The sequence below is a fragment of the Haematobia irritans genome, chromosome 2 (genome assembly GCF_050003625.1).
Source record: "Haematobia irritans isolate KBUSLIRL chromosome 2, ASM5000362v1, whole genome shotgun sequence".
Taxonomy (NCBI): domain Eukaryota; kingdom Metazoa; phylum Arthropoda; class Insecta; order Diptera; family Muscidae; genus Haematobia; species Haematobia irritans.
In genome coordinates this window covers 45434249-45462102 of record NC_134398.1, presented here as the reverse complement: position 1 = coordinate 45462102, position 27854 = coordinate 45434249, and the positions used below count along the sequence as shown (strand labels likewise).

The following is a 27854-nucleotide window of genomic DNA, read 5'->3' as shown; positions in this document are numbered from 1 at the left end:
CTATAGAAAATTTTTGCAAAATTTTATCTCAATAGAAAATTGTGTCAAAATTTTATTTCAATATAAAATTTTGACAAAATTTTATTTCTATAGAAAAATTTTCCAAAATTTTATATCCCTAGAAAATTTTTGCAGCATTTTATTTCTATAGAAAGTTTTGTCAAAATTTTATTTCTATAGAAAATTTTGTCAAAAATTTATATCTATAGAAAATTTTGTCAAAAATTTATTTTTAAAATTGTACTTCTATAGAAGCTTTTGTCAAAATTTTACTCCTATAGAAAATTTTGTCAACATTTTATTTCTATAGAAAAATTTTGCAAAATTTTATTTCTATAGACAAATTTTGTAAAATTTTATTTCTATGTAAAATATGAAGTACTTCTTAGTTGGAGAGAAATAATTTTCAAAATCTACCAAAACATCAAAAATTCTTCCAAACAATAAAAAATCTACCATTTTTGGTAGAATTCTAAAAACTGAGGCAACCGTGTTCGCCATGTAGAATTGAAAATACATGGTAGCGTAACGTATGAAATTTTGCCGTGAATATTCTACACGATGCATTACTCTTGTACCAGACGGTGAGTCAAAATACTTATCTACTCTACAAGAACTACTTTCCTATTATATACCGGCTAGGGTAATTTGGTATAGATTCGCATCACTCCTAATTGATTTTGATATTGTTTCCTTTCCACACAAAATTTCTTAAAACTGCTTCAATGTATATGAAGGGAAATTAAAAATGCGTCTATTTAAATACATTCAAAATCCATAATTTATTAAATCCAGTTTTTTTTGTTATATTACTTCATCTCAATAGATTAACTGGTACATTTGGGGATATGATCTAGGCTAAAATATTTTATAGTTATTACAATTACGAAAAAGCTTAGGCAAATAACAAAAAATTGGTAAATATAAAGAAAAATTCTCATTTTAAAGCTAAATAATGGTGAATATGATCAAGAAAAATTAACAATAAATAATGTAATAAGAAACTCAAAAACAATACAACATAGTGAATTTATATATTCATGTAACGTACAAAGAAAATATCTAAGACAAAAGCTTATAAATAAAAATAACAATATATATTTATTTTATAACCGCAGCGCATTATAGAAAGTTATTGAATTTGCAAACGGCAAGCCATGACTTCCATGTTACTGGGGTAGGTATAGGTATTAAAAAATTAATTTGCAAATGTTTTGAAGCACACATTTCGGAAAAAAACAAAATCATTATAATTTTGATTTTAATTTGAAAAATCGAAATAAGTGTTTATACATTTCTTTGAGCTATAAAATATGTTTTTTTGTTTTTAATATTGGTGTATAGGAAATGTTTTCTATTAATGAATTTAATCTAAAAATGGTAAATTATTAAAATTGTCAATTATTCATATTTAAATTTATTGATTAATCTATCAAAATAAACACCAGTGTTATTAAAAAGGAGTTTTGTTTTTGCGTTCTAAGCAAACGACCTGGTAAAATTTTATAAAAGTTAAAATATTTGCTCTCTTTCTTAATATTCAAACAAATATATCAAAATGTTTACTCAATATTCAGAACAACATTTAACATTGGTATTTATATGGCTACGGTTCAAAAATGATATTACAATGTTTTTTTTTTTTTAATTTTTACGGCATATATTTTTATAATACTAAAGAAAACATCATAAAATAAAATTACAACTATCTCTGGTGTCTCAGACACATATTTTGTTTGTTTTGTGGTGTTTCTAAAATATCTAAAATAGTAATAGCATTATGTTGTTTATGTTAAGGTTATGTGAATATTAAAAATATGCATATATGAAAAAAAAAACTTAAAGCAAAAATATGTTACATTTATAATAAAAGGATTTCAAGTAGTTGTTTTTACACACATACAATTAAATATTAGTTGTCTTCCCTTTCTATTGCAAATTTATCATGTATGGATTAGAAAACAGTCAATTACAATTCCAAATATCTAGTTAGCACAGCAAAACATAGCAAATTGAAAAATTTTGTTTGGACTTTAAAAAACGAGAGTTTGTGTATTTTAAATTCACTTGAAACTTATTTGGAATTTTAATTTTTGTTCATTATAGATGTATTTTTTAATGTAGTTTTTCATTTAAATTCTAGAAAAAAATATTAAAAGTTTACTAGGTTCGAAAAATTACAAAAAAAAACTTTGAATTTAAAATGATAACAAAAATAAAAAACTTTCACAAACAATTTTAGGAAAATCATTATTTAAATTATAAGTCTTTACTAGGTTCTAGAGTGAAAACTATATGGCTCAGAAAATTTTGATTATTCAAAATCAATTATGAAAATAGTTCAAAAAGTAAATTTTAAAAAATTGGAGACTTATTTGATGTGGTTAAATCTTACATGATCCAAACAAAATGTTCCGATAACATCTAACAAATATTGTATTGTGTCTGATATAGACACAAAGGAAGAGAGATACGGTATATAGATATAGACACAAAGATCTTATATTTTATCTGAAGATATAATATAGTGGCAAGTTTTTCATATTCCTCCATATCTCTCGAGTTCTGAATTTTTAAATTTTTTTATAGAAACTAATATTCCGTTTTTGATGGGGGATTCACTCCCATCAAATGTTGGATAAGATACCTTACACACATGGACAGATTAGTAGGTATGCTAAAAATTTCAGAAGCTTTCATTAATTTTGAAAATGTTCACACTTTTTTACGTATTGGAAGAACACATACAATTTTTGAAAGACTGGATTTGTTTAGGAAATCACAAATTAAAAATTTGAGGTCTAAAAAAAATTATGCCCTAATTATTTTAAACAATCCATATATAATGGACATTAATTACAATTAAAAAGAGTAATGCTTTGAACTATGGGATATAGGAGTCACCTGGTCCTCTGCAAAAGCTTAGTTATTTTAGAAAATAAAAGACTTAATCATAACCAAAAAAAAACTGAAAAAAATCTACTTTTTAATTATGGATATTGGATACTAAATTTTGGAGAAAGTAGAACATCGCTCTTTTTGTATAAAGAAAATCAATAAGTGGGGGTTTCGACTTTTACAAATTAGGAAAAGTCGATATTAGATATTTTTCCGACCTTCTTCAATTCAATGTCCACCTTTCTTTTTTTCGATTTTGGTACCTATCAAAAGTCAATTTTACTCGATATAAAAAAAAAAACAAAAATCGATTATCCGAATTTGAAGATTGCAAAACATCAACTTTGAGTGTGTCAAGATGAGAAGCTTGTAGCTGAAATTCGTTGGAAACTCATTCACTGATAGTAACCCACTAAATAGCATTATTGTGCCATGTCGGGAGGCTTTAAAATATATAGAATTTTAATAATTGAAAGCGTACCTAAATTTCTGTCCACTAGTGTAAATTTAAATATACAACAAAGGCAAAATTGAAATCTCAAAATGAAAACAGATTTTAAAACTATTTATTTTCGAGTTTTAAAACTTATAGCCATTATTTGTTTTTTCATGGTAAATATTCTGAGTAGTTAAGCCTAAAATTGGTAGCCGTAGTTCTAAAATACTATTTTAATCACAAAGGAATCGGAAAGTCTCGCAGTTCTTTATGTAAAAGAAGAAAACGGATTTAAAAAATTTTGTGACATTTTAGAGGGCAAATATGAAGTCAACATAACATATGGGGGAAACATAAAATACCTTTTATTACCGGCCAATCTTACAAATGATAATAATTTACATTGCCGGGCATTGTCTCTATATTGGAAAAATTCTAACCATGGAAAATCATTTTTAATCCTAGAAAATTGTTACAAACAAGAAATATTAAAAGCAAACCACTCTGCCCAAGGCAACAAATTCAATAAAGAACCCCTATATACATGTGAGTGAACTTAATATCTAATTACGATTTTCAAATTATTTGCAGATAGTTGGGTTTTGTTGTATGGCTAAACCAGCAGCTAATTTAAGAACATGGTTTGCCAACGTATCCACATTAAGTGCTTGCTCTGAAAGCTCAATTAATTGCGATTTACAACGACTAAAGAAACACTCTCGATGAGATTGCCGTTGTTGTTGTGGCACCAGCACCATTAACATTGGATTATCACAACTTATCCATATTTCTTCATCATTACTATTGGTTATCACTAAATGTTCTCCAGTGTTGATTGAACGCTTAATACCCTTGAATGAGGCTGGTAATTGTTGTTGTTGTAATATACGATATGATGGCTGTGTATGTGTTATTGTACAGGCTATGGTTAAAAGTTCTGGGGGTTCATCACATACATCTGGTTTAAAATCTCGATATTGAAATAAGATGATCATATTATTTTGATCCATTTCCTGACTGGGATAATAAATGGAGCCAAGATTTTTTCCCAGTGGTATAGCTAGATCATAGTTCATTAAAACGTCACCACTGCGATGATCCCAAACTGTTATTTGATTGTCACCATAACCAATTAGCTTGTCATCTAAAAGAAAAGAACGGAAATAAATATATAAAAAACAATCATTGATACCTTAAAATAGTAAGTTAGAAAGTTAACTAGTGTATACGACATATTTACCTACAACCAGATATCAAATTTTATAAAAATAGAATAAAAGTTTCGGTCGGGTATGGCCAAAAATTCGAATCAAGGAATTTGGGGTTTATTAGGGTTTCATTATTCAATAAAAAAAAAAACATAGATAGAAAGGGCACTGCCTTCTTCAGCATATCACATTAACAGTTCAAAAGAAAGCCATATGAATTTCAGGCAAATCCCATTTTTATGTGCGATCAGGGGGTTAACATAGAAATAAGTCAATATACAAATGTATAAAATTAGAAATAAGTTTTCTTTTTGCTCTGCATTGTAATTTCATTGTGACAATCAGTGTTGCCATTATAAAGGATCTTTTTCTTGGGTGGGGTCGAATTTTTAAGTTGGGGTCTGGAATGGGGATTTTTTTGAAATCGGTTCAGTATAAATAAATCAAGCACAATGAATCGTCAAAGTTTGAAAAATAAAACTATTTTTCTCTTTATTCCACGGCACACAGTTGCCATTCGAGCCAAAAATATTCTACCAAAATTTGAAGAAAATTTTACCAAAAAACTACCAAATAAAAAATATTATTTTGTAGTTATTATGAAAAAATGTTTCTTCATAAGAAATTCTTTATTATTTTATTTTAGAAGTTTAGTATTTTTCGATCATCCCTTGAATTGTAAATGTGTCGAAATTTTAAATATTTTTAGTTTGCATTAACAAGAACAAGTTACTACTTCTACAAAAGGCAGAAAAAGGGAGTCAAAAACAAAAATTAAAATTTTTAAATATATTGATTTTATAGGAAATTTACTCAAAATTTAATCTTTATAGAAAAATTTGCTAAAATTTTGTTTCTATAGAAAATTTTCTCAACATTTTATTTCTATTCTGTTATTTTTTATTTCTATAGAAAATTTTATTTTTATAAAAAAAAATCTAAAAATTTTATTCTACACACAAAAAAAATATTTTTTGTCTTCAATCACAAAATTAATTGTTGCAATTAATTTTTAATTGAAATGTCTTCAATCGCAGAAATGATAGTATGAATCACCACATTCAATTAATAAATTAATTGATGCAACAAATTTTTGTGATTGAATTTTATTTCAATTAAAAAATTTTTGAATCAATTAAATTTTTAATTGAACATAAAACTCAATTGAAATTTTAATCGGAAAAATTTTTGTAATATTTGTTTTTCTGTGTATAGAAAACATTGTCAAAACTTTATTTCTATAGATTTTTTTTATTTATTTTTTATTTCTATTCTATTATTTTTTTTTATTTCAATAGAAAATTTTCTAAAATGTTATTTCTAAAGAAATTTTTCTCCAAATTGTATTTTTTAATAAAAATTTTTCTAAAAATTTTAATTTTATAGAAAATTTTCTTAAAATTTTATTTTTATAAACAATTTTCTAAAAATTTTAATTCTATTGTTGTTTTTGATCTCAGCTTAAAGCCATGCATTGACTAAACTACAAGTGTAGCTTAACCAACAGAGGAAAAGTATGCTTGTCAAATTTATTTGGGCAAAGCCCTATAGACTGCAAGATGGTTGGACGTACAGCTGTTTCGGAATTACCACATTCCTCATCAGCATCCTCTACTTGCAGCAAAACTATGAACCTCCCGAAAAAGGGTTTAATAGTCGGCTACTGCCTAAACAAATTTGCCAGCATATCTCTTTTCCTTTGCCAAACTCAAATCATCAAATTTTAATTCTATAGAAAACATTGTCAACATTTTATTTCTATAGAAAATTTTGGCAAAATTTTTGGTGGAAATCTACCAACTGTGGCAACCATGTATAGAATAGGGTTGAAATGTATAACTAGAAGCGGATACAGGATTTTATTTTGGAGACCCAAGCGCTAATTTATAATTTTTTTGGCTTGACTAAGATATTTTTCTGCAATTGTGAAATCACCATTCGAGCCAAAATTTGAAGAAAATTTTACCAAAAAACTACCAAATAAAAAAATATTATTTTGTAGTTTTTGATCAAATTTGTGTAGTTATTATGAAAAAATTTGTCTTCATAAGAAATTCTTTATTATTTTATTTTAGAAGTTTAGTATTTTTCGATCATCCCTTAAATTGTAAATGTGTCGAAATTTTAAATATTTTTAGTTTGCATTAACAAGAACAAGTTGCTACTTCTACAAAAGGCAGAAAAAGGGAGACAAAAACAAAAATTAAAATTTTTAAATATATTGATTTTATAGAAAATTTAATCAAGATTTTATTTTTATGGAAAAATTTGCTAAAATTTTGTTTCTATAGAAAATTTTCTTTGGTATAGAAAATTTACCCAAAATTTTATTTCTATTCTATTATTTTTTTTATTTCTATAGACAATTTTATTTTTATAAAAAATATTCTAAAAATTTTATTCTACACACAAAAAATATATTTTTTGTCTTCAATCACAAAATTAATTGATGCAATTAATTTTTAATTGAAATGTCTTCAATCGCAGAAATTATAGTTTGAATCACCAAGTCAATTAAAAAATAAATTGATGCAACAAATTTTTGTGATTGAGTTTTGTTTCAATTAAACAATTTTTGGATTCAATTAAATTTTTAATTGAACATTTTAATCGGAAAAATTTTTGTAATTTTTTTTTCTGTGTATAGAAAACATTGTCAAAACTTTATTTCTATAGATATTTTTTATATTTATTTTTTATTTCTATTCTATTATTTTTTTTTTTATTTCAATAGAAAATTTTCTTAAAATTTTATTTCTATAGAAATTTTTCTCCAAATTTTATTTCTTAATAAAAATTTTTCTAAAAATTTTAATTTTATAGAAAACATTGTCAACATAGAAAATTTTGGCAAAATTTTTGGTGGAAATCTACCAACTGTGGCAACCATGCATAGAATAGGGTTGAAATGTATCAATTAAAAAATTAATTGATGCAACAAATTTTTGTGATTGAATTTTATTTCAATTAAAAAATTTGTTGAATCAATTAAATTTTTAATTTAACATTTTTTTCAATTGTAATTTTAATTGGAAAATTTTTCGTAATATTTTATTTCTATAGAATTTTTTTTTATTTATTTTTTATTATTTTTTTTATTTCTATAGAAATTTTTCTCCAAATTTTATTTTTTAATAAAAATTTTTCTACAAATTTTAATTTTATAGAAATTTTTCTTAAAATTTTATTTTTATAAACAATTTTCTAAAAATTTTAGTTCTATAGAAAACATTGTCAACATTTTATTTCTATAGAAAATTTTGGCAAAATTTTTGGTGGAAATCTATGTTACCAACTGTGGCAACCATGCATAGAATAGGGTTAAAATGTAGAACTAGAAGCGGATACAGGATTTTATTTTGGAGACCCAAGCGCTAATTTATAATTTTTTTTTGGCTTGACTAAGATATTCTTCTGCAATTGCGAAATCATTTCGTGAGGACTCGGGCCTAAATTTTGCCCTCTCACTGGATTTGGACAATATATCCCGTAAATATAGTAATGTGAAGTTCATCTTCATATTGATCTAACACCCTATTTTATTACTTGAGTAGTTAGAAGTAAATTTTCGTTCGATCACCACGTATTTAGGTGATCGAAGAACTACCATTTTCATTTCTCGAGTATTTGGAAGACCAATACTGCTCTCCTGGTTTTGTGTATCGAAATCTTGATCTTATTGCAACCCGCAAGCTAGTATGACAAAAACTTTATATATATTTTTTCAAACTTCAAATTATTACTGATTTTCTAAAGCTTCTATTCCTTTATTTTTTCTTAACTTCATAACTTTTTAAAAAAATATTTGGGATTTTTGTGAGAAATGTTTATTCAAATTGGGGAAAGCGTCCCTATTTGGGAACAAGAGCCAGAAAAATACTGGCAACACTGGTCACATTAAGCTTGCGAAATTGTTCTTTTCGATTAATCTATATATCCATGGCAAAATATTACACAAAAAAAAATCACGAAAAATTTTTCCATTTAAAGTCTTAAATGAGTTTTAAAAAATATTCAATTAAAAATTGAATTGATTCAACAAATTTTTTAATTCAAAAATCAATCACAAAAATGAATAATATCAATTAATTTCTTAATTGATACTATTCTTTCTATGATTGCAATACATTTCAATTGAACAATTAATTTGATCAATTCATTTTATGATTGTATCAGATTTTTTTTGTGTTTGCAATTTTGGCCAATCGGGTAGGTTCTTGTTTTCATATGAAAGGTTGACACAAGCTACTTTTCACACCACATATGAGAATAATTTTCACAACATTTTTTTTTTATGGTGGAAGCAAAGGAAATCTTTTTTATTGGCAAAGAGAAGGGTTTGAAATCTAAATAAATCGTTTATTATCAATTGTTCATATGTTTTCTATTTGCTTGATATTGGTATTGGTTAATAAAATAGAAAAATTTGCTAAAATTTTGTTTCTATAGAAAATTTTCTCAACATTTTATTTCTATTCTGTTATTTTTTATTTCTATAGAAAATTTTATTTTTATAAAAAAAAATCTAAAAATTTTATTCTACACACAAAAAAAATATTTTTTGTCTTCAATCACAAAATTAATTGTTGCAATTAATTTTTAATTGAAATGTCTTCAATCGCAGAAATGATAGTATGAATCACCACATTCAATTAATAAATTAATTGATGCAACAAATTTTTGTGATTGAATTTTATTTCAATTAAAAAATTTTTGAATCAATTAAATTTTTAATTGAACATAAAACTCAATTGAAATTTTAATCGGAAAAATTTTTGTAATATTTGTTTTTCTGTGTATAGAAAACATTGTCAAAACTTTATTTCTATAGATTTTTTTTATTTATTTTTTATTTCTATTCTATTATTTTTTTTTATTTCAATAGAAAATTTTCTAAAATGTTATTTCTAAAGAAATTTTTCTCCAAATTGTATTTTTTAATAAAAATTTTTCTAAAAATTTTAATTTTATAGAAAATTTTCTTAAAATTTTATTTTTATAAACAATTTTCTAAAAATTTTAATTCTATTGTTGTTTTTGATCTCAGCTTAAAGCCATGCATTGACTAAACTACAAGTGTAGCTTAACCAACAGAGGAAAAGTATGCTTGTCAAATTTATTTGGGCAAAGCCCTATAGACTGCAAGATGGTTGGACGTACAGCTGTTTCGGAATTACCACATTCCTCATCAGCATCCTCTACTTGCAGCAAAACTATGAACCTCCCGAAAAAGGGTTTAATAGTCGGCTACTGCCTAAACAAATTTGCCAGCATATCTCTTTTCCTTTGCCAAACTCAAATCATCAAATTTTAATTCTATAGAAAACATTGTCAACATTTTATTTCTATAGAAAATTTTGGCAAAATTTTTGGTGGAAATCTACCAACTGTGGCAACCATGTATAGAATAGGGTTGAAATGTATAACTAGAAGCGGATACAGGATTTTATTTTGGAGACCCAAGCGCTAATTTATAATTTTTTTGGCTTGACTAAGATATTTTTCTGCAATTGTGAAATCACCATTCGAGCCAAAATTTGAAGAAAATTTTACCAAAAAACTACCAAATAAAAAAATATTATTTTGTAGTTTTTGATCAAATTTGTGTAGTTATTATGAAAAAATTTGTCTTCATAAGAAATTCTTTATTATTTTATTTTAGAAGTTTAGTATTTTTCGATCATCCCTTAAATTGTAAATGTGTCGAAATTTTAAATATTTTTAGTTTGCATTAACAAGAACAAGTTGCTACTTCTACAAAAGGCAGAAAAAGGGAGACAAAAACAAAAATTAAAATTTTTAAATATATTGATTTTATAGAAAATTTAATCAAGATTTTATTTTTATGGAAAAATTTGCTAAAATTTTGTTTCTATAGAAAATTTTCTTTGGTATAGAAAATTTACCCAAAATTTTATTTCTATTCTATTATTTTTTTTATTTCTATAGACAATTTTATTTTTATAAAAAATATTCTAAAAATTTTATTCTACACACAAAAAATATATTTTTTGTCTTCAATCACAAAATTAATTGATGCAATTAATTTTTAATTGAAATGTCTTCAATCGCAGAAATTATAGTTTGAATCACCAAGTCAATTAAAAAATAAATTGATGCAACAAATTTTTGTGATTGAGTTTTGTTTCAATTAAACAATTTTTGGATTCAATTAAATTTTTAATTGAACATTTTAATCGGAAAAATTTTTGTAATTTTTTTTTCTGTGTATAGAAAACATTGTCAAAACTTTATTTCTATAGATATTTTTTATATTTATTTTTTATTTCTATTCTATTATTTTTTTTTTTATTTCAATAGAAAATTTTCTTAAAATTTTATTTCTATAGAAATTTTTCTCCAAATTTTATTTCTTAATAAAAATTTTTCTAAAAATTTTAATTTTATAGAAAACATTGTCAACATAGAAAATTTTGGCAAAATTTTTGGTGGAAATCTACCAACTGTGGCAACCATGCATAGAATAGGGTTGAAATGTATCAATTAAAAAATTAATTGATGCAACAAATTTTTGTGATTGAATTTTATTTCAATTAAAAAATTTGTTGAATCAATTAAATTTTTAATTTAACATTTTTTTCAATTGTAATTTTAATTGGAAAATTTTTCGTAATATTTTATTTCTATAGAATTTTTTTTTATTTATTTTTTATTATTTTTTTTATTTCTATAGAAATTTTTCTCCAAATTTTATTTTTTAATAAAAATTTTTCTACAAATTTTAATTTTATAGAAATTTTTCTTAAAATTTTATTTTTATAAACAATTTTCTAAAAATTTTAGTTCTATAGAAAACATTGTCAACATTTTATTTCTATAGAAAATTTTGGCAAAATTTTTGGTGGAAATCTATGTTACCAACTGTGGCAACCATGCATAGAATAGGGTTAAAATGTAGAACTAGAAGCGGATACAGGATTTTATTTTGGAGACCCAAGCGCTAATTTATAATTTTTTTTTGGCTTGACTAAGATATTCTTCTGCAATTGCGAAATCATTTCGTGAGGACTCGGGCCTAAATTTTGCCCTCTCACTGGATTTGGACAATATATCCCGTAAATATAGTAATGTGAAGTTCATCTTCATATTGATCTAACACCCTATTTTATTACTTGAGTAGTTAGAAGTAAATTTTCGTTCGATCACCACGTATTTAGGTGATCGAAGAACTACCATTTTCATTTCTCGAGTATTTGGAAGACCAATACTGCTCTCCTGGTTTTGTGTATCGAAATCTTGATCTTATTGCAACCCGCAAGCTAGTATGACAAAAACTTTATATATATTTTTTCAAACTTCAAATTATTACTGATTTTCTAAAGCTTCTATTCCTTTATTTTTTCTTAACTTCATAACTTTTTAAAAAAATATTTGGGATTTTTGTGAGAAATGTTTATTCAAATTGGGGAAAGCGTCCCTATTTGGGAACAAGAGCCAGAAAAATACTGGCAACACTGGTCACATTAAGCTTGCGAAATTGTTCTTTTCGATTAATCTATATATCCATGGCAAAATATTACACAAAAAAAAATCACGAAAAATTTTTCCATTTAAAGTCTTAAATGAGTTTTAAAAAATATTCAATTAAAAATTGAATTGATTCAACAAATTTTTTAATTCAAAAATCAATCACAAAAATGAATAATATCAATTAATTTCTTAATTGATACTATTCTTTCTATGATTGCAATACATTTCAATTGAACAATTAATTTGATCAATTCATTTTATGATTGTATCAGATTTTTTTTGTGTTTGCAATTTTGGCCAATCGGGTAGGTTCTTGTTTTCATATGAAAGGTTGACACAAGCTACTTTTCACACCACATATGAGAATAATTTTCACAACATTTTTTTTTTATGGTGGAAGCAAAGGAAATCTTTTTTATTGGCAAAGAGAAGGGTTTGAAATCTAAATAAATCGTTTATTATCAATTGTTCATATGTTTTCTATTTGCTTGATATTGGTATTGGTTAATAAAATGGCATGAAAGCCAACCAACAACAAAATATGTCAAGATTTTCTTTTCACTTGTTCCAAAAAATTTCGAGCGGTTTAAAAGCTTCTGAATTTATTTATGTTCGAAACGACGTTGTTTCAGGATTTTGAGACAGCAACATTGAAACTTTTTTAAGTATGAAATATTGATTTATAATTATGTGTTTTGGAGATAGATAAAATATAGAGAAATTATATAGAAGTGTGCACGTGACACGAAATTGTCGCGACTCATGGCAACGGCGTGAATGTGTATGATTAACAAACCAAAATGTCGTGCGTGAGTCACGAAAATATTATCTTCGTGAGTGTGCGTGAGTAAAGATTTACGATCACGAAAATAATCCCGCTCACCAACATAAAACGCTTAATGCTTAGTACTAAGTTCGTTTCTGCAAAAAACGAATATCTTCATCTATCTCTGTATTTTATTCCGCGCTAACGTTTTTTATATGGAGTATAACAATTTTTCGTGCGAAAACGTGATGTTAGTACTAGGGAGCCACCGTGGTGCAATGGTTTGCATACCCGCCTTGCATACACAAGGTCGTGGGTTCGATTCCTGCTTCGACCATACACCAAAAAGTCTTTCAGCGGTGGATTATCCCACCTCAGTAATGCTGGTGACATTTCTGAGGGTTTCAAAGTTTCTCTAAGTGGTTTCACTGCAATGTGGAACGCCGTTCGGACTCGGCTATAAGGAGGTCCCTTGTCATTGAGCTTAACATGGAATCGGGCAGCACTCAGTGATAAGAGAGAAGTGATACATCGGGCTGCCACCCGATTTTAATAATGGTCATGTTTTCAGACACGTCGCTAAGGTAAATTACTCAAAAAATTGTTCGTAAGTCACGACATTTTTCGTGAGTCACGATATTTTACGTGAGTCTTTTCGTGAGTGTGCGTGAGCGTGAATCCTACCAAACAATATCGTGCGTGAGTAAGATTTTTCCGTCGTGAGTGTGCGTGAGTAAACTATTACTCACGTGCACACCTCTAAAATTATATCACCGAATGAAAAAAATGTTTCTTTATAAGCATCATCTGCAGCATTTAAAGCCGCAATCACATCACCATGGGAATCCTTATCACAACTAGAATTTAATTTATTTTCTTGGATATCATAAGCAATCAATCGGTATTTGATTTCGCTGAACGTTTTATACACATCCATATCTACATGCGATGAAAACTAAAATATAAGCCCGATCTGGAAGAAATTTCGACACAACAATTTACATTAACTAGTCTTGATATTCTGTTGCTTTTTCGGGGGGATGTTAAGAATACAGATGTCTTACAAGCTAAGATTGATTTTGTAACTAGTAATTTATACAGTTGGATGTATCTCAATAATCTTTCCGTCAATGGATCTAAGACAAAGGCATTAATATTTTCATCTCATCCTGATATTGGACTAACTCTCTCTTCCAATGCACTATGGGCGGAAATCGCAAAACTGCGGCAAAAAGTCAAATTTTCAAAATGAAAAAGTATTGGATGTTCCAATTGAAATTAATATAGAACATCTTGGAAAGTGCAAATCGAACGTTAATTTAAAACTTGGCAATCCTGTTCAGGAGAAAAAGGCTGCCAATGTTTACCAAAATTTATGCAAGTTGCGTGTAATCAAGGAGAGCAAAAAATTAAAAATTTCGTGCTTAATTTTATTTCGCAATAAAAGTGAATAAAGAAAACTTTTAAATGTGGACTCTAAGAGGAGGGTTAGTAGTTCAAGATGTTGTAAACACTTTAAAAAAATATTTTTGTTTTTGAACTTGAATTTGTGGATTCAACAGTGCTGTTTATATGTGAAAATTTTAGTACATACGTATTTTTGCGAGGAATAGAACTAGAAATGTTAACGATTGTTAATGAAAATCTTTGCTTATTATTGTTCGTGAGGAAGTGTAATTTTTGTAGAAATAGTGAAGATAAAAAAGCGAATTATTCTCATTTTGTCTGAAAAACAAAAAAAGATAAAAATGCTATCATTTTTTCTGAAGATGTAAAATACCACATAAAATCGACGAAGAATTAAGCAAAGTAATTAAAACACAATGAATTATATCAAAAGGAAGTGTGAAAGCCACAAGATAACCAAAATAAGGGTCCTATGGCCAAAATTTGGAAAATTCGGCGATACGTATATATGGGAGTTATATCTGAATCTGAACCGATTTCGATGATTTTTTGCAGGTATAGTTAGAACTACAGAAGACATTACATACATTCTTCCAAATTTGAGTAAGATCGGTTAAAAATTAAGGGTTTTATAGTCAAATTTGGGAAATCGGGCGATACATATATATATACACTGAAAAAACAGTGAACCCACCAGGATGAAAAATTTCCGTTAATTTTAGAAAATTTTGAATATTTTTAGAAAATTTTAACTAAACAGTATAACAAACGCTGGCGTCACGCCGATGTCATAAAAATAAATAAATATTTTTCGACAAATTCAAGAAAATTTATTAGACATAATTAAGTTTTTTCACTTGTTAAAGAAAATTTTGTAGTTTGAAGGAAAAAATTGGGGCTCAAAATTGCAAGAATGTCTTTAGTGACATACGAAGTTCATGATGAACGCATTTGTAGTAAAATTTACAAATTTAAAGAAATATTGAACTATTTTGTGGAAGACACGAATTTAGTTAATCTTTATCCTTCATTTGTGTATATTTTTTTCCTCGGTTTACGTTAATTTAACTAACCTACACAAAAAATTATTAGAGTAGAGGAAACTTTCTCCAAACATAATAATTCCATGAACTAAAATAAAGTTAAATTGGCTTTAGTGAAATAGAGAGTTCACTTTTTTTGAGTGTATGGGAGCTACATCTAAATCTGAATCGAATTTGATGAATTTTTGCACACTTTAAGGGTACTACAAAAAATTACTTCGTGTTACATTTGAAGCCAATCGGGTAGTAAATAAGCGCATATACATATATATGGGAGCCAGCGTTGCCAGAATTGTTTCACCAAAAACCGCTAGATTTGCCAAAAAAAGCTAAAGAAAGCAAAAAAAAAATAGCTAGAAAAAAGCTATTTTTTTGTATCAAAAGTTACATTCTTGATTGAAATTTAGCAAACTTAAAGGTTTATTTCAGTTAAAATACATATTATTTTAATTGTATTCATTTTAATTCTACTTCTGTGAGACTATAACAATATTTAAATCATATTAGCTCTGTTTGCGTACTCAATACATTTTGATTACTATCACAAATTTTTACTGGTAGTCCTTCGTTTACATTTCACAGTAAAAACATTTTTCCCAGTAAAAACTTGCAATTCCAATCCAATTGCACTAGAATTATAAATATCTTTCGTTTTAATTGGTTTAAAACCGCCGATTTAATGATAAGTTCGTGAACGTGTACACTTCTACTAATTTTACCCAAGAGAATAAAAACCATTCTTACTATCTTGCAAGTTTATACTGAATAACTTTTATTGTTGTCCAATTTTCGTAAAAGTAAATCCATTCCATTAACCCTCTAATGCCCCATTTTTTTTCTTACATACACTGAAAAAAAGCATGTCCGGTTCCAAAGATTTTGTACACTAATGACTTTGGTATTGATTCCGAATTGGAATTTATTCGTTTTTTCAGCTTTTTCTTCATGAGCTATCAAAGAGCTTTAAAAACGCGCTAACGACAATTTAAATTTCCAAATTCAGACTCGACTTCAAGTAGAACTTATTCTATGTATACGTGTTGAAAAAATCTTCTATTTTTGAACGCTTTTTTGGTTTGTGGTCAAGATACAAAAACTCCACAAATTTAAAGACTTTTTCTTTAATTTTAAGAATTTTTTAGAATTGACCCTAGCATTCTTTCATGTAAAGATACCCATTTTTAAGTTAAATCACTTAGAAATATCGATATACCATGTTTGGAGATACTAGATTGATTGTAAATAATTTTCGCCTCAAATTTTCAATTTCCGCCCATAGTGCAATGGGTGTGATATTAAAGTTGTTCACCATTTAAAAAAATATTTTGGGGTTACCATTGACGATAGACTTTCATTTGGCTTCAAATTATATAATGAAAATAAAAATAAAAATAAATGTATTGGACAATACCAAAATTATATGCCTTTATATCGCAGCACCCCCGAAGCAAGGCATTTACCTTTACCATGGATATAGAAGAGAGTCTATTTGTAACAATCTATAACTAATTTTTTTAACTATTTCGCCTAAATATATCTAGCGCCAATTTTTTTTTGTTTAAATAATTATAATAAAACTCTACTCTAAGTGAAACAAGTTAACTTACCGCTCATGCACTCTAGGTATCGTATTGTATGACGCATACTTTTAAATTCCCGTATACTGGCCAAAGTATCCAGCTGTGGGGTTAAAGAATATTTACATAATCCGGAACGCGTTTTTCCCAAAACATTTTCTTGTGGCCAAGTCATAATAAAATAACGTGAATCACTTAATGTTGTGTAATTAACACAATGAAGTTCACTGAAAGGCAAAACAAAGTAGATTAAATTTTGTCTAAGACATTGAGCAACAAAAATCCATATACCTTTGTATGGTATCTAATGGTATGGAGCTTGTTTTTGCAATCATCTCTTCATCATGATAATAGTAAATATTTATATACATAGACAAAAGATTGCATTCCCGATGATTTTTAGGTAATTGTCGGGCACGCATCTCAACATAGATGGGAGTTGAATTGTGTAGGCAGATACGATTGGAGAATGGTGCTTGAACCTCTTCATCTGAAAAATATTGAAAGATATTGAAAGAAACACGCAAAAGGAATTATTTTCCAAAAACAACAACATACCATACTTCAAACGATTAAGCTCTCCCAAAGGTATCCAATCCCCTTGTACTGTTGGCATTGTGTTGGAGTCACCATAGGGATTTGAAGTCTTGTTGACATATGACCTTAACTCTTCCTGCATTCTTGATGGTGGGACAATATTCGGTTTCGTCTCATGGTGGGTAGATAGATTTGAAGCAGCAGCGTATAATATATTGAGTAGACGAGAATTTTTCCAAAAACTAATTAAACGCTCCTGTACCACTATAAGTGTATCCACTTCATAGTATATATATTGAACTTGACCATGGTCACCTTTTAAAGGATTACGCATAGTCTTCATAGATGATGGCACAAGATTAAAATATTGTACACCATCATATTCATTTGGAGCTTCACATTGGGTCCAGTTATCTTTGGTTTCAATAGGCGTTGATGCTATCATGCATGAGGCTGTGCTATGCACAGATCTTAATGTAATGGGAGAGGAGGGAATAGGTATACAATGGCTTTGTGTGGGCCTTTCTTCAAAAGAATTTGTCGTAGAAGAAACAACCACAGTGTCATTTTCTTGTAGATGACGACAAGGAGATGCTAGCGGCACACTCTGTGTATTATTGGACACCACCATATTATCCTGTAAAACGTTATCCTTTTGATCTAATTTAATTGTCGGCGGTGTAGTTACCCTTTTGTATGTTGAGTTGGATTTTTTCTTTTCATATTTATCCATACGAATACCATCATTGGCCCTTTTTCTAGATTGTAATTTTTCTGGTTTTTGTGGTGACTTAATGGCAATTTGAGACTTTCGTAACATTTTCGCTCTGAAATTAATTGCTGCACTTCCCCCAAAAGACATACGGCGTTTGGAACGCTGCAATAGAGCAGAAGCTTTTGCCATTAATCGTGTTCTTGTTTGGTTATTAAAACTTTCCAAGTCACTAGTCTCAGTTTGAGCATTACGATAGGTTCTGGTGTTATTTACCATTGGGGACTTGGTTGAGGATCGTTTATCGGACAATTCTTTGGATCTTAAAGATTTTGTAGAGTTATTGATGTTTGATGGCATAATCTTCATATCCTTTGGAGTTTTGTTCACTTGTTGTTGTTGTTTTCCTTCAATTTTGCTGGACTTTATAAGAATAATTTTTCGAGTTCTTAGTTCACGTTTTGGAGTACTTCTCAAACTGCATGACAAAACATGCTTTTTCGATTTCCTTCGGGGCCTAAGAAATTTGCTTGCTACCTTTTTGCCATTAACCGCCTTAGCTACTTTCGAAGCAACCTTCGAAAATTTAGTACCCAATGGATTTTGGGTTTGACTTTTTTCTTTACTAGGCGATTTATTGTGAGTTGTACCAGAAGGCGTTCCATTCTTCGGGTTGTTATCCAATTTATTTTTAAACGGAGAACTTTGTTTCAAAGATACTGTGTTCATTGGTACTTTGTCATCTTTTGTACTCTCTAAAGTTTGTACAATAAAAATACTGGGTTTAGTTTTACGTGATTCTACCAAGGCAGCCTGTAATTTGTCTTTTATTAAAATCGAGTTGGGTGTTAAAGCTCGATCTGCCTCAAAATGTTCGCCTTCTGCAGAAACATTTTTCGATGCAAAACAATCGATTTCTTGACTGGAATTAAATTCATTATAAATGGAAGGACTAGACTTATTGATTGAGGCTCTTATAGGAGATGATTTAATTGCAATATCATCTAGACATTTATCGCCAGTAGTAGAAAGCGATGCTGGAGATTGCAACATGGTCTTCTCTTTTGCCGTTTTAATTTCCTTATCCTTTAAATGGGATTTTGTACTTTGGGATAAAATTGTTGCAGCATATTGTGAGCTTGCCAATTTATTGGATTCGCACAACTTTTCCCTAATTTCATTCCTTTTGTAATATTCAGTCTTTATTTCTGTTTTTATATCTTGACCATGATCTTTACTCTTATCTGTTGTACTACAAAGATAGGAGGATTCTTTCCTATTTAGTTTAGTTTGTCGCGTCTCTCTCATAGGCATTGTACTGGACGTAGGTGTATTTTTATTCATAGTCATAATATTACTGCATCCTTCATCAATTTCATGGCCTGAAGATGGTGACGTAGCAATATGACACAAGATTTTAATATGTGGTTCATTGGTTAACATAGGTATAGATGATGGTTGCGATTTAACTGACGTTGCAGGTGCTGTTAAAGATATACTGCTATTATCCCTTTTCTTATTCTTCTCTTTTAACATAGATGAGGATCGTGAGGGCTCTGAATTTTGAGAAGTTGAACTGAAAAAAAGTAATAGTTTAAATAGTACATATTTTTTTATTCAAATGACAGCTACTTTTACTCGAAAGAATTTGTCGAGTAACTTGTAGTACAAAAAAATTAAAAAGAGAAATGCATTTTGACATTGTTCTTGTTCTAAATATGTTCTAAAATTGTTTACTACTTTTACTATTTTTTGGGCTTGAGGAACGGTTTCTAGTAAATACTAGTAAAAGTAAGTAACTAGTAGTAGGTAAAGGAACACAAATAATGTGTTTCACAATGTTTAATATTAACTTATGCATGCTTTAAGCTAGGACAGGAGTCCAATCACTGATCTCCGCAAATTAATAGGCTAGCCTAAATCAAGGCAAACTCGATACATCGCGAGCAAAACTACATGCTAACCCTTGTAGCTCTGTGGTTTGCACAGATATATTTATTTGATAATATTTAATACACACTTACCATTCATTTTGAACGTGATGCTCGACAGATTCCATTGTTGTCATTGAACCAGCAATTCTATTCGCTCGACTATGCTTTTTCAATTCTTTTAGTTGTTTCTCTTTTAAGGCCCACATTTCACGTTCTTCCTTTGCAGATTTTTCTTTGCGTTCTTGTTGTTGCTGACGCAATACACGCATTGAACGTCGTGTTAGGTTACATTGAGCCAACTCAGCCACAGCATTGGCCATTGCCGTAGCCGTGGACATGCCAGTTAAACCCAAATAATTACAAAATTCATGTTGTTGATGATAGACTCCATTGAATTCATTATTTCCCCCCTCATCATGTTCCATTTTAACATCCACCATGGATGGAGATTTAGAAATGGCCGCAGACTCAACGCGATTTAGATTAGGTGATGTATTCGTATTTGACTGAGATTCAGGTGATATAATAGACGAACATGGATTAGGATTTTTTAATGGCAAATTATTACAATAGTTGTCTGCGGGCATATCATCAGGTGTTGTAATACTTTGAAAATATTTTGGTGGTACGGTAGGTGTTTTGAATAGGTCCTGTTGTTGTGTGTTTTCAAATATTGATTGTTGTGAACACGTCGCTTGCAAGACTTCTGTACTGGTTAATATTTCCGTTTGATGCTCATCTGTTGTAGAATTTGGTTCGGGAGGTTTTTTTGCATCCGAACATTTGTCTATCTCTCTGTTAAGACGGTCCAACCGAAAAAACGAATCAATTTCTTCGGTTTTGGCTTGGCATAGCCCGTTTTTTGAATTCTTGGTTTTATTGGTTTGATTAAATGATTTTGGGTTTGTTTTATGACGTAGATTAATTGGAGTAGTATTAGCTGGGGCCAAGGCTTGATTTACTTTTAGTTGCATATGTGGAGGTACATCCTGGCTATTTGCTTCTTCAGAACTGCTGGGACAAAGTATTTTTTCATGGATCTGTATTTCTCTTCCTCCTCCACCTGTGGGGGGAAGTCTCCGATGAATGCCGGATATTTTTTTGGAGTTCTGAAAAAAATAACGATGCTCGTTTTCCGAAGACGACGTAGCGGGTGGAGATGTTGAATTTTGATTTCTTTTCGTTGTTTCCTTCGCAACGCGTTTCTTTATCTCGTTGGATTCTACGTTGGCGGCGAGAGTCTTACCACGCCTTTGTTGAAGTTGTTGCTGAGCTGTGGCTGACGTGGTGGGCCGTTCATCCATATGCTTTGCACTTTCACTTGACTCACTGCTACTATCCGAGGATTCCTCGTGCCCTTTGTGTACCACGGCCGAGGAATAACCAACACCTGCCCCACCTGGGCCAGTGGCACCAATTCCACTAGAACGTTTATTTTTTTGGGCCATATCCATATTATTGAGAATCATCAACTTAAATAAATCAAAGTTATATTGTTTCTCTCCATCAATGGTCGTTTTTTTGTTCTTTGCACTTGCTAACTGGGATTTTGTTCTTTGTTCTTCCAAACGTTTGAACTCCTCGTCGAACTTATCTACATCTTCCACATCGCTAAAATCGTCGTCACAAACCCATCCGTCGATTTTTTCCATTAGGGTCATCTGCGGATTGTGAGCCGTAATCATGGCCAACTGACGCTCAAATGAATCGGCAGGTAGCGTATTTTTGAGCAGTGGTGGTCTTGGTGGATATTTGCCACCACCGCGTGGTTGTTGCGGATTTGAGGGAGAACTAACGGGGAACTCACTGGTAGACTCTGTCGAGCATTTATTTGCAGCAGCAGCGGCAGCATTATATCTGGCATTGATTTGCTCTCGCTTTTGTTTTTGGGATGTTGTCGTGGAGTTTGAATTGATTTCTACGATTTGATCTGGGGGAGTTTTTAGTTCTGGCGGTGTCGTTGGATCTGAAAATATCACGAAGTTTTAGTATGTATAATACCACTAAAATTTGTTTTAAAGAAATACTATACAATAAGAAAACAATGGATTTTATAGAAGTTCTTATTCATGGGTGAAAGGCTTTACTACAATGCTGACTAGGAACAATATAATGACTTTAAGAAGAGAAACATCTACCAGAGAAATATGAAATTAGTAATAAAAAGCTTGAGATGGTCACGTTTGTTTGCCTATAATGTAGTAGCTTTCAAGTACATCTGAGATCAACTTCCTCTATCTCATAAATATAAAATTTTGGGCCGAAATCTATGCAAAATGCATAGATCACTTACCTTCAGTATTTTGTATCCTTTTACGTTTATTGGGTACATGGGTATACCAGACGGCATTTGCTTTTTGGCCAATGGGTGTTTTTTCTCGTTCGGACATGATTATAATTTGGCCATCAATCTCTTCAATGTCATCTTCCTCATCGACTTCAATAGCCTCTACCAGACCTTCGGAATCTTCGTGATACTCCTCAAGCATTCCCACCAGCATATCCAGTTTATAATTGAATGAAATATTGCCATCTTCATCACCAAACCCCTCAAAATCTGTTAAATCATCCAAACTAATGCTGGCTACGTCTGGACCAGCCGCCATAGCCGCAGTTGCCGTTATCAATTCCGTGTCTTGTTTTTCTTCTCCGTCACTAGAGGAAATTGTGTGAATATGTTGGTGTCCCTCAGGACGCGGGTTCTGGTTGCCATCACTTGATTGATGAGAAATTTGCCTTCTTTGAAGGGGAGGAGAACGGGATCTAGATTTTGCATCTCTAGTTTCTTGCATAGATGTTGAAGAATTGAAAGCTAGATTTGGTAATTGGTGATGGTGCACTTGCAAAGCTGGAGATGTGGGGTTCATGTACTCATATCTTTCATCCGATGTCGACGAATATACAAATTCATTGGTGAACATACGAGGCATATCTACAATTTGGTAAAGTAGATTTAAAGCAAGTCAAAGGGAAAATGGCTATTAAGGAATAATATAACCTACCTTTGAGTCAAACTATTCTATGGCCTTCCTAAATATTATTTCCAAATCTTTCCTATTTTTTTAGTGGCGCCTTTTTCGTGATGATTTATGTTTTTTGTTTATGATTAAAAAAATATTTTGCTTTGATACTGTGGTTGCTGCTTGGCTTCGTCAATTCCACTACTACGATTCCACCTAGGAAGAAGAAGAAGTACAGCCCCCTCCTTTAGACGATCATATGCCCTCAGGACATATATCGGGACCGGCATCGTAAAAATTGACGCCGTTCAGAATGTGTGCCCCCCGCATACCCTTATACAACCACCTCCCTTAGACGATCATATGCCCCCAGCGCAGTCCAATTTCTTATAACCAGCTACGTAGTCGAATCGAAACTTAACGGCGTCACGCCGTCGGCCTTGTTCAAACCGAAGTGTTTTAACGATATGGTTACTCTATCGTAACTGTAATTGTGGCGTAAACAAACGTATAAATTACATAAAAACGTATTTTGGTTGTCCACTTGTTTAAATCCTTTAAAATATAGTTCTAGTGACTTTTTCCTTCTCTAAAGATTGTAGGACAATTTTTACTTTAAAAAATCGTGAGTTCATGAATACAGTGTCATGATAAAAATGTGTGCGAAATTCAATATTTGTAAACCTTATTTTGCCGAATAAATCTTCCTAGGGAGTCACTGAACAACAAACAAGCTTAGTTGGAGCCCCTAATTAAATTGGAATGTATTAGTATAAATGTTTTTCTTAAAAAATCATGATTAAGTACTTTTAATGTTTGCCGAATCGGTAGAGATTGACAACGAAATGGAACAGTTGTGTGACACTTTTTTTAGCATTGGTCCAGTTTCGACCGAACATTACAAAATTTTTTCAGCGGTGGTCTATCTCAGTAATTCTGATTACATTACTGTATGTTTTAAAGCTTCTCTAAGTGTTTCCACCGTAAATTAAAAAGGGAGACCCTTCTCATTGAGCTAAACATGGATTCGGGCAGCACTCAGTGACAAGAGAGAAGTTCAACACACTGTGGTATCGCAATAACTAAATAAACTAAGTGAGCCTGATATAAGGGGCTGTCACTAAGCCCAACCTAGATAAGGTGGATACAAAATGACCGTGACGAAAACCAGCTTGGTTTTCTAGTTATTTTTTCAATTAACCCTTTCACTACCGAAATAAACCATTAACCCTCTAATGTCCCAATTTTTTTGCCAGCTGATTAAATTTTCAATGTTAAGGTGGGTATTAAGTTCGAGTTTAGCCGCTAAAAACGTCATTTTTCACGATTACTTTTCTTTAGTAATCCATTTTAAGGAATACAAACTTTGTGAAAATTTGCTTTGGGCTTTTCCCCATCGAGTTATAATAAAATTTGCAACAAATACGTATAATTTCATGCATTTTTCTTACTGATTTAGTTTTCACTTTAGCGATTTTAGCGGCTAAACTCGAACTTAATACTCACTTTTAACGACACAAAAGCAAGAGAACTAACCAAGAAAAATGTATACCGTAAAATACAGCATATGCTGCAAAGCCTATTGAATAGTTTCAAATAAGTATTCTTTTTATTTTGCCCATTTTTGTTGTGTTTTACTAAAAGCTTCCTTATTAAATGAAGCCCGCCTAAAGGCGGTCTTGGGCATTAGAGGGTTAATTTTTCTTCTGTTTTTTGCTTGCACTAACAGCATGAAGAGCAAAAATTGCAATTTTGAGGACCTGCCACAATTACTTCACGAGCTATATGAGCTTGTTCTGTAAACTAGATTCTTGAATTGTGACCAAATGGTCTTACGAATTTAAGCGCTATTTGGTCTATAATATCTTCCGAAGTATGAGAAAAAATACAAAAAAGAATCCGAAAAAATATTAGCAATAGTTTTTTTTATGGATGAGCATTTACTAGAGACATACAATAGAAACAAGTAAGGAAAGTCTAAAGTCGGGCGGGGCCGACTATATTATACCCTGCACCACTTTGTAAATCCACATTTTCGATACTATATCAAATCCGTCAAATGTGTTGGGTGCTATATATAAACGTTTTTGTCTCAAATACATACATTTAAATCTGACTCCATCTGAACAAAATTTATAATCTATAGACTTAAAATTTAAGTCAGCTAATGCCCTGGGATGGTACACTATGTTAGTAAAAAAAATATGGGAAACATTTTAATCTGAGCCAATTTGGAGGAAACTTCGCAAAAGTGTATTTATGATTTATCGGTCGATCGATATGTACTAGAAATAAAGAAAAAGTTGAGTCACTTTTACAAGACTTAGCAATGGCGATTTTATAAGAAAAATGTGGATATTTTGCCCAAATCGGAAAGGCATATATATGGAAGCAATATAGAAATCTGAACCGATTTCAACCAAATTTGACATGCATACTTAGCATTTTAATTCTACTCCCTGTGCAAAATTTCACGTAAATCGGACTACAACTTTGAACTCTGTGGTCATATGACGGAAAATCGGGCGAAAGATATATATGGGAGATATATCTATATCTGAACCGATTTCAATAAAATTTAGCACACTTGACTACACTACTAATTGTACTCCTAGTGCAAAATTTCAACCAAATTGGGCTAAAACTCTGGTTTCTGGAGCCATATAATTCCATATCGGGCGAAAGACATATATGGGAGCTTTATCTAAATCTGAACCGATTTCAATCAAAATGCACACTTGACTATACGACCAAGTGTTATGTTTGTGCAAAATTTCAAGCAAATAAGGGTAAAACTCTGGCTTCTGGGTCCATATAATTTCATATAGGGCGAAAGATATATATGAGAGCTATATCTAAATCTGAACCGATTTATTCCAAAATCAATAGGGTTCTATTATGACCAAAAACAGGAACTTGTGCCAAATTTGAAGGCGATTGGACTTAAACTGCGACCTAGACAAAAATGTGTTCACAGACAGACGGACATGGCCATATCGACTCAGGGACCCACCCTGAGCATTATTGCCAAAGACACCATCTGTCTATCTCGTCTCCTTCTGGGTGTTGCAAACATATGCAATAACTTATAATACCCTGTTCCATAGTGTGGCGCAGGGTATAAAAAATGGCCTCAAAGTTTGGTATTTTTCTTTTATTGTTAAAGTCGATCGTGTATAAAAATGTATTTTAGTGTATAAAAATGTATTTTAGTGCTCACCAAAAACAATGGAAGATGAAGATGGAAAAATGGCAGCAGAGGGTATCAAACCATTGACGGCGTTCGATGCAAACGTGTCATTTATGATTTTTTGTTCCACAAATTAAACTAAGAATAAAAAGAAATTTATATCAGGAAATGACGTAGAACAATCGGTCAAAAGTTTCTCATTATTATTTACACAAAATTTAACATCATTTGTGAGTTTTTAACAAAAAATATTGCAAATTAAAAATGAACGAACGTGTATGTATCGAACACCGTAAATGCAACTTTTGGTATGACGTCGCCCATTTTCCAATCTTCCTTTTCTATTGTTTTTGGTGCTCACAAATATGGAAAATATTTATAGCTTATTTAGATTATAGCTTCTACTTTGCAATAACATCGAGAAATGAATAGAAACTAAGTGGAAAAGTAGAGTTTGGCATCCTTTTCGAATGTGCTCCTAGGTGGACATCGGTAGTCAAAGGGTTAATAAATTTTATATAGAAATAAGGAATGTTTCGCAATGCATGCAATACGGTTTATTAATATTAAACAAAAGATGTTGATCAATTAGAAAAAATATTGTACAGTGGTTCAAAAACGATAAAAAATCATGCCATATTTATGAAACATGGGCCAATTATCTCCAATATTTAGTTTTCAACTTTAGATCCATCAATTGGTTAAAAAGCTTAGCGCCATATCACAATTAGGAATATCACTGTATATATATAACAATTTTTGGACTAGGACTCGGTTTTAGTCCATCCTCATAACATCCATACACACCCCATGTGAGCTAATATTGTAAAATCAAACATACTTAAAACGAACTCAGTTTGGTTTTATTTCAGATTTAGATATAAATCACATATATTATAAATCTTTGCCAATTAGTGAAAACATTTCGTATAGTCAGGTCAGATTTACATATACTTCCAATACATTTGCATAGTCGATGAATTATTAAGTGTGATAATAAGATGTTATTTTATGGTATTTAAAGAAATGATTCATTTTGATATAAATGATCTGATGATTATTTCATTATAAGGAGGAAATAATGCCGTTAATAATAAAAAGTTATACAAAACAAATTGCCACCACGTTTCAGTTTCTTGCAACTATCCGAAAACTTTTCCTGTAAAATAGCGATTGTTTCGTTGCTTGTGAGGTATCCAATTCCTACTATAACAAGTCAAACTTCAGAACGTATTCAAGCCCAAGATGCCACCATTTTCCTTGTTGTAAATAGATTATAAATATTTTTGCGGTGAATTTTAATCATTTCTACGCGTTGTTCAAGCATTTATCGTTCCATTTTTAGTATTAGTGTGGTTTATATTTATCGGATGTCAAGGAATAAAAGCTTTGAAATACGAATTGAAAATTACACCTCCTTAAATTAAAGCTCTTTACACAGCTAAATTTGACGTAAAATTAGTTTTATTAAATCGGGGTTAAGCCTTCAGTAGTTTTAGCGATAAAAGTCTCATGATTTAAATATAATCGGTTCGGACCGACGGTAGGCTTTCCTTACTGGTTGCTTCTGATAACAATCCGTATTACGTATCGAATAAAAGTGGGAATCGAATTCTATGAATACACATCTTTACCAACTTTTTCGCCTACATATGTCCAAGAACGTAGGTGTTATACATTAAAAACCATTGGATA

General features: G+C 30.3%; 1 protein-coding gene across 1 annotated transcript; it reads right to left on the bottom strand.

Moving 5' to 3' along the window:
• Positions 1–757: 757 nt before the first annotated feature.
• Positions 758–23165, bottom strand: LOC142224146 (uncharacterized). Its single transcript, XM_075293932.1, has 7 exons — positions 23012–23165; positions 22303–22941; positions 20100–21975; positions 17385–19651; positions 17118–17316; positions 16857–17053; positions 758–4478 (listed from the first exon to the last, which is right to left on the bottom strand). Exons 2-7 carry the CDS (start codon positions 22937–22939, stop codon positions 3916–3918), a joined length of 5739 nt encoding a protein of 1912 aa, XP_075150047.1. The 5' UTR covers positions 22940–22941; positions 23012–23165; the 3' UTR covers positions 758–3915.
• Between the last annotated feature and the right edge of the window lie 4689 nt (positions 23166–27854).